Below are 8,776 nucleotides of genomic sequence, written 5' to 3' on the forward strand. Positions count from 1 at the left end.
ATATATATATATATATATATATATATATATATATATATATATAGTACCTGTGGCAGGAGGAAAGGGGTCTCTGTACTGCACATCTGACTGAAAATGGGAGCCCAGCAATTAGGCAACATACATAAAGATACCTCATGTTCCTTACACAATAAAACACTACAACGGATTACAATGGTGATCTTCAGGCTATGAAATAACACCTTTTTTTTTTTTTACAGGTAACTTAAGGAGCTGGAGTCCCACTAAGAATAGAAGACAAGGCTGCAGAAAGAGTCGACGTGGAAAGGCTCCTTGTTCCCTGATCTAGCCAACTAAAGATATAATTTCTCCTTAAGCATCTGGAGGGTTAAAAAAAAACTATTTTTTCATTATTTTCTGGATAGAAGTTTTTATCTAATACATGATGAGTCTCACAAGAGAGAGACCACATCTGTGCTCCGAGTGTGACAAAAGCTTTACACATAAATCACAGCTTATCATACATCAGAGGAGTCACACAGGAGAGAAACCATTTACATGTTCTGAATGCAGCAAGTGTTTTTTCCAGAAGTCATATCTTGTTATACATCAGAGGAGTCACACAGGAGAGAAACCATTTACATGTTCTGAATGCAGCAAGTGTTTTTCCCAGAAGTCATATCTTGTTATACATCAGAGGAGTCACACAGGAGAGAAACTACATCTGTGCTCTGAGTGTGACAGAAGCTTTACATGTAAATCACATCTTATCAGACATCACAAGAGTCACACAGGAGAGAAACCACATATGTGCTCTGAGTGTGACAGAAGCTTTACATGTAAATCATATCTTATCAGACATCAGAGGAGTCACACAGGAGAGAAACCATTTACATGTTCTGAATGTAGCAAGTGTTTTTCCCAGAAGTCAGCGCTTGTTATACATAAGAGGATTCACAGAGGAGAGAAACCATTTACATGTTCTGAATGTAGCAAATGTTTTACCAGGAAGTCATCTCTTGTTTTGCATCAGAGAGTTCACACAGGAGAGAAACCATTTACATGTTCTGAATGCAGCAAGTGTTTTTCCCTGAAGTCACATGTTGCTATACATCAGAGGATTCACACAGGAGAGAAACCTTTTGAATGTTCTGAATGCAGCAAGTGTTTTTCCCAGAAGTCAGAGCTTGTTATACATCAGAGCAGTCACACAGGAGAGAAACCATTTATATGTTCTGAATGTAGCAAGTGTTTTTCCCAGAAGTCCATTCTTATTAGACATCAGAGGAGTCACACAGGAGAGAAACCATTTACATGTTCTGAATGTAGGAAGTGTTTTTCCCTGAAGTCATTTCTTGTTATACACCAGTGGCGTCACACAGGAGAGAAACCATTTACATGTTCTGAATGCAGCAAGTGTTTTACTAGTAAGAAAACACTCAGTAATCACATGCGGAGTCACTCTGAGGGCCTGAATGCAGCTTGTGTATCATAAGTAATGTAACTTATCACAACTATATGAATTCAATGGAGCCAATATTTATTTTGTGAATGTGACAAGTGTTTTATATAAATGGCTCTTGATAAAGACAGGAGAGGTCAGACAAGTGGACCTGGAGGTACTTTTCCCCTTGGGAAGGTCTCTGTGTTAGGAACTAGAGCTGCAGTATAACAATAGCCAATGACCGTGGGACTGCCATTACAGAGCTCTGTAATATACAGCTGTTCTGCTCATGCAGGTGCTGAGACTAGTACAGAGTTCCAGCAGCTCCTCTCGGTACTGGGATTCCTTCTCTGACCAACAGGGCTATGAGTACTGGGTATTTCTACAGGAACAATGTATGCTGCTCTGTTTCACCATATGGGTTATTGTACGGGGTGTTATTTTTAACCACTTTTTAGATGCCATTATGTCCATGTTTAACTCCATTTTGTATATGTATGACCTCATTGCTTTATATACTGTACATACTTTTTATTAGGATTAGTGCTTTGCAGACATATAGGGGTATATTCAATTGCGGTCGAATTCTGGCATGTATTCGACAGTTTTTGGATTCGACACAATTCGGCAGGCGAAACCCTCCACCCAGGACCAGAATTCGACATATTCAATTAATAAAGGATTCGACAGTCCCTTTGTCGAAAAAAACGGACCAATTGACGAATAGTGGGCGGCCTGGATTCGACTTCATGGACATCACAAAAGTGATGAATAAATCCTGAAAAAAATTGCGTGGGGTCCCCCCTCCTAAGCATAACCAGCCTGGGGCTCTTTGAGCCAGTCCTGGTTGTAAAAATACGGGGGGAAATTGACAGGTGTTCCCCCATATTTTAACAACCAGCACTGGGCTCTGTGCATGGTCCTGGTGCAAAAAATATGGGTGACAAAAGACGTCGGGGTCACCCGTATTTTTAACACCAGCACCGGGCTCCACTAGTCTGAGAGATAATGCCACAGCCGGGGGACACTTTTATATAGGTCCCTGCGGCCCTGGCATTAAATCACCAACTAGTCACCACTGGCCGGGGTACTCTGGAGGAGTGGGGACCCCTTAAATCAAGGGGTCCCTTCCTCCAGCCACCCAAGGGCCAGGGGTGTAGCCCGAGGCTGCCCCCCCCCCCCCCCCATCGAAGGGCGGCAGATTGGGGGGCTGATAGCTTTTTGTGTCAAAAAAAATATTGTTTTTTGCAGCAGAACCACAAGTCCCAGCAAGCCTCCCCACCAGCTGGTACTTGGAGAACCACAAGTACCAGCATGCAGGGGGAAAACGGGCCCACTGGTGCCTGTAGTTCTACTACAAAAAAAATACCCAAATAAAAACAAAACACACACACCATGAAAGTACAATTTTATTGTACATGCACACCTACATACACACATACTTACCTATGCTGACATGAAGCAGTCGGTCCTCTTCTCCAGTAAAATCCAGGGGTACCTGTAAATAAAATTATACTCACAAACAATCCAGTGTATATTGGTCCTCTTCTTAAATTTGTAATCCAGGGACTTGGTAAAATAAAAAAAATGAAAAACCTGAACCACGCACTGAAAGGGGTCCCATGTTTACACATGGGACCCTTTTCCCCGACTGGTGGGACCCCCGTGACTGCGGTCAAAGAGGGTCCCTTCAGCCAATCAGGGAGCACCACATCATGGCACTCTCCTGATTGGCTGTTCGTGCTTGAACTGTCTCTCAGGCGGCGCACTGGAGCTACAATGTAGAGCATAGGCGCTCCATTGTATCCAATGGTGGGAACTATGCGGTCAGCGGTAGACCGTGAGGTTAAGTGGTGCCAACCACAAGAGGGACCCCTCTTAACCTCACGATCTACCGCAGACCACAAAGTTCCCACCATTGGATACAATGGATATCTCCAGTGCGCCGTCTGAGTGATAGTTCAGGCGCGCACAGCCAATCAGGAGAGTGCCATGATGTGGCGCTCCCTGATTGGCTGAAGGGACCCTCTTTGACAGCAGTCATGGGGGGTCCCGCCAGTCGGGGAAAGGGGTTCCATGTTAAACATGGGACCCCTTTCAGTGCATGGTTCGGGTTTTTTGTTTTTTTATTTTACCAAGTAGCTGGATTACAAACTTAAAGAAGAGGACAGATCTACACAGGATTGTTTGTGAGTATAATTTTATTTACAGGTACCCCTGGATTCTACTGGAGAAGAGGGCCGACTGCTTCGTGTCAACATAGGTAGGTATGTGTGTATGTAGGTGTGCATGTATGTAATAAAGTTGTACTTTCACGGTGTGTGCATTGTTTTTTGGGGGGTATTTTTTTGTAGTAGAACTACAGATACCAGCAGGCCCGTTATTTGCCCGCATGCTGGTACTTGTAGTTCTCCAAGTACCAGCTTGCGGGGGAGGCTTGCTGGGACTTGTGGTTCTGCTGCAAAAAACAATATTCTTTTTTTGACACAAAAGGCTATCAGCCCCCCGTCCGCCACCCTTGGATGGGGGGACAGCCTTGGGCTTCACCCCTGGCCTTTGGGTGGCTGGAGGAAGAGACCCCTTGATTTAAGGGGTCCCCACTCCTCCAGGGTACCCTGGCCTAGGGTGACTAGTTGGTGATTTAATGCCAGGGCCGCAGGGACCTATATAAAAGTGTTCCCCGGCTGTGGCATTATCTCTTTGACTAGTGGAGTCCGGTGCTGGTGTTAAAAATACGGGGGACCCCTACGTCTTTTGTTCCCCATATTTTTTGCACCAGGACCAGGCGCAGAGCCCGGTGCTGGTTGTTAAAATATGGGGGAACCCCTGTCAATTTCCCCCCCCGCATTTTTATAACCAGGACCGGCTCAAAGAGCCCGAGGCTGTTTATGCTTAGGAGGGGGGACCCCACGTAATTTTTTTCTGGATCTTTAACACTTTCAACACCCCTTCCAACTGAAAAACATGCACTAAACGCTCCATTATTGTAGTCAGTAAAAAAAATATATTCTTTTATATAATCGATTAAATAATACTTGTGGCTCATAAATAGACAAACCAAATAAATAATCCCTTCAAATATAAATAGATATGCTATTAGCAATCAAAAACGCACCAAAAAATACATGTTATAAAAAATTTTTATCAGCTCACGACAGAAAAATGAGGTGGAATGAAATTGACAAACTGACTGTCGAAAAGCACTGTTGTCGAATCGACATTCTTCAATTGAATATTGGCCCTCATTCCGAGTTGTTCGCTCGCAAGCGGATTTTAGCAGATTTACTCACGCTAAGCCGCCGCCTACGGGGAGTGAATCTTAGCTTCTTAAAATTGCGACCGATGTATTCGCAATATTGCGATTACACACTTCTTAGCAGTTTCAGAGTAGCTTCAGACTTACTCGGCATCTGCAATCAGTTCAGTGTTTGTCGTTCCTGGTTTGACGTCATAAACACACCCAGCGTTCGGCCAGACACTCCCCCGTTTCTCCGGCCACTCCTGCGTTTTTTCCGGAAACGGTAGCGTTTTCCCGCACACACCCATAAAACGGCTACTTTCCGCCCAGTAACACCCATTTCCTGTCAATCACATTACGATCACCAGAACGATGAAAAAGCCGTGAGTAGAAATCCTAAGTGCATAGCAAATTTACTTGGCGCAGTCGCACTGCGGACATTGCGCATGCGCACTAAGCGGAAAATCGCTGCGATGCGAAGAAATTTACAGAGCGAACGACTCGGAATGACCACCATACTTTTGTCGAAAAGCCACATTTTTAACATTGCAGACATGTCGAATTGCAAAAACTCGAAAATGAAACGGCAGGTTTTTTGATGAAAAGTACTGTATTGAATTGTCGAATCCAATTCGACAGGTTTTTTGTGTCCAAAATGAGCCGTTTTTCGACATTTTCATGAATTCTACCACAATTGAATATACCCCATAGGCACCAGTTAGAAATAAAGTCTCACGTTAAGTTACAAGTTTTCTTTCACCTTTGACATAGTGTGAAAGACATAGTGAGTGGGAAGTGTATACAGCTTTTAGGATGTCTGATTATAATAAATATATGTTCCTGTTATCAGTATCTCAGATGGAAACTGTCTAGTAAGATGTTTGGGGTATTGTGTACATAAGTAGGGGAAAGGGTACAGTTGTCTAGAATAACATATTATGTTATCCTGAATGACTACTGCACCCAGCGTCACAGACCCTGAATGTAATATCTGGTAAGACAATGTTAGTGTATCCTTGCAGGGTTATAAAGCCTAGAGACTTACACATAGCAAGTAGTTCTGATGGAAGCTAGGTATGGCTGCAGCGGACCTAGACTTCTACAAACACCCTCCAGCTTGTAACTTGTGACAAAGTTATTAGGCGTTACCCTAGAGAATGACTGAACTACATTATTTAAACTACTTAATCGATGACCATCATCTGGGACAGCTCTTATAACATCTGGGATAAGAGCTGAGTGTTCTAATTTGTTCTTGTTATTATTGTAACTGACTAGAACTTGTTACTTGCATGTTTTCATTATTGTAACTTTGATAAATGATTATCCTTTTTACTATGTCCTGTGTGAGTCTCCATATTTAACACATTGTATTCCAGAACCTGGTCGCTTGAGATTTTCAACAGACAACAGTTATATTTACTAAATATCCGTTTTTCAAAGCCACTGATTCTCACTGTCTATGATCGCTGGATGATAAAGGTCAGTAATAATACATGTAAATTCAGGCTTGTTTTGCTTGTATTTCTATTGCCCTTTACATCCAGCACACAAATGGAGTGAAAATCTCTGGCTTTCAAAGAACTGTGTAGTAACTACAGTATACCCGCTACAGGTCTTTCCTCTGGTCTCTATACCTCCGTGTTCTTTCTCTAATACCTTTTATATTACTATTTACTAAAATGGTGCAAGTAATACACTGGTTGTCTGTATCCCATAGCAACCTAATTAGAACATTTGTTTGTTTGCTGGCACTAGACAGCTAATAGCTGATATTTGGTTGCTATGGGTTACAGCACATGCTTGTTTTCCACATCATGTAATTTAATAAGTCCCAAGTTGTGCACATTGGCCCTCATTCCGAGTCGTTCGCTCGGTAAATTTCTTCGCATCGCAGCGATTTTCCGCTTAGTGCGCATGTGCAATGTTCGCACTGCGACTGCGCCAAGTAAATTTGCTATGGAGTTAGGAATTTTACTCACGGCTTTTTCATCGCTCTGGCGATCGTAATGTGATTGACAGGAAATGGGTGTTACTGGACGGAAACAGGACGTTTTATGGGCGTGTGGGAAAAAACGCTACCGTTTCCGTAAAAAACGCAGGAGTGGCAGGAGAAACGGGCGAGTGCCTGGGCGAACGCTGGGTGTGTTTGTGACGTCAAACCAGGAACGACAAGCACTGAACTGATCGCAGATGCCGAGTAAGTCTGAAGCTACTCTGAAACTGCTAAGAGGTGTGCTAATCGCAATATTGCGAATACTTCGTTCGCAATTTTAAGATGCTAAGATTCACTCCCAGTAGGCGGCGGCTTAGCGTGTGCAACTCTGCTAAAATCGCCTTGCGAGCGAACAACTCGGAATGAGGGCCATTGTGTACCAGGCTAATAGTTAAGTTCCTTCACAATAAATAAAACTAGTATGACAGTAATAATATACACGATACCTTAACATAGGGGGTCATACAGACCTGAACACAGCTGTGCATCTGTACGCAGCGGCTGCATTTGGGTGGTCTGCGCACATGCACTGGCCGCAGTGCACATGTGTGACCCTTCTCGTGGCTGCATCCTGGAAGGATGTGGCCACAAGATGATTTACAGCAGCGACCACTGCGGGGTGGTGACGCAGCATTGGGGGGCGGGTGCATGATGTCACATGCAGCTGCTCCAATTTAAAAAATGGTGGCCGACCACCTGATAGCGCAGACAGGCTGCGCTGCTGTAGGTCAAGCTTAGTGTTATGCATCTGCAGTCTAATTGAAGACGCATCGGGAGGCAGACCGTCACACATACCGGGCAGCCTTGTCCTGTGCTGGGCAGCCCCCAGCATGTGAGGAGATGGGCGCAGATCTGGCTGCATATATCTTTGAATCAGGTCCATAGTACTCAGTGATGTAACGCAGACAGATCTGTCCTGTACGTAGACTGAAGGACCATGTACAAATAATGGGCCGGATGTAATGGGCTGCGAGACGGCCGGAGCTCTGAGTCTGGTTTTGCCTTGTAAACATTTGCTGCTGTGAAATAACGTATGAGTGGGGACGGAGTCTCAGAGCTCTGGCCGTCTCCAAACCATTACATCCGGCCCCATATCTGTAATAACCATACATGTTACTAGCAGTTGTCCCCATAACGGGTGTACTACGATATACCGGCGCTTGGGATACCAGCTCCCAGCATATCTGCGCCAAGATCCCGACCGCCGGTATACAGAGCGCTGGGATTCTGACAGCTGGGATATCGAGGGCCTCCCCCCATAACACTCATTGAATAAAACGATTTCATAAATACTAATACTTTTGTACATTCCTCTTCTACATTTTAGAAGATAGACCCAGGAGAGATACTTAGGTGATCATGTAACGATGACTATCTCGCAAACGATATTAAAAACCTCAAAGAATCATTTATCATTATTACTACTCAGCAAATAGATTATTTATATCATTTTATAGCTGTGGATGAAATATAAACACAGGGTCTTCCTGCCAATCAGGGATTGCTCTGTAGAAGGAATGATACTTCGTATTCCCTGCTTTGCTGCTGTCTTTCCTTGTCTCCTGTCCTCACGAGAATAACTTGGAGTAAAACAATCCCCCTGCCGCACAGCTTAGCCAGTGTAGGTGGTTATTCAGTAAGGAGTGTAATCACGATCCTCTGTGCAGTTTCTTCCATGGGTGGGGGGTGCTATCAGCGGCAGCTTTGTTGTCCCGTGGAAGGTGGGGGTGTTCTATATTCCGCTCAGCATGTAGGACCTGGAGCAGTAATTTCTGCTAATTACTCCTTTACTGCACAGATGGTGGGAGATGGGCCGGGAGGGAGAACACTAAACTGTAGAAGGAGGCATTGGGCTGAATGAAGGGGCCCAGGTACATGACTTCCAGGGTGGTAGGGTGTGTTTAATACATAAGGGAGGGGTCGATAGTGGAGTGGGCTTAAATTTCATCATTTTCTGCTAGGAGGGCAGCTTGCTTGACTGCAGATATCTCAAGTTCCTGGAAAAAGAATTCTCAGCTTTGAATGGGATAAAAAATTAGAGTGTCTCACCTGTCAGGATGTACTGGGGACTTGAGTATCAGAGCTCAGGAGCCAGAGCAATCCACCAACAAATATATAAAACTTGATATTAGGTGAGTGG

General features: G+C 44.2%; 1 protein-coding gene across 1 annotated transcript; it reads left to right on the plus strand.

Moving 5' to 3' along the window:
- Positions 1-222: 222 nt before the first annotated feature.
- LOC134936056 (gastrula zinc finger protein XlCGF17.1-like) lies at positions 223-2,205 on the plus strand. The gene has a single exon (XM_063930964.1). It carries the CDS (start codon positions 401-403, stop codon positions 1,451-1,453), a length of 1,053 nt encoding a protein of 350 aa, XP_063787034.1. The 5' UTR covers positions 223-400; the 3' UTR covers positions 1,454-2,205.
- Positions 2,206-8,776: the final 6,571 nt, after the last annotated feature.

The sequence above is a fragment of the Pseudophryne corroboree genome, chromosome 6 (assembly GCF_028390025.1).
Source record: "Pseudophryne corroboree isolate aPseCor3 chromosome 6, aPseCor3.hap2, whole genome shotgun sequence".
In the NCBI taxonomy this organism is placed as follows: domain Eukaryota; kingdom Metazoa; phylum Chordata; class Amphibia; order Anura; family Myobatrachidae; genus Pseudophryne; species Pseudophryne corroboree.

What these genes read in the sequence shown, in the direction of transcription:
- LOC134936056 (XM_063930964.1), top strand. Translation starts at nt 401, where the DNA reads ATGATGAGTCTCACAAGAGAGAGACCACATCTGTGCTCCGAGTGTGAC.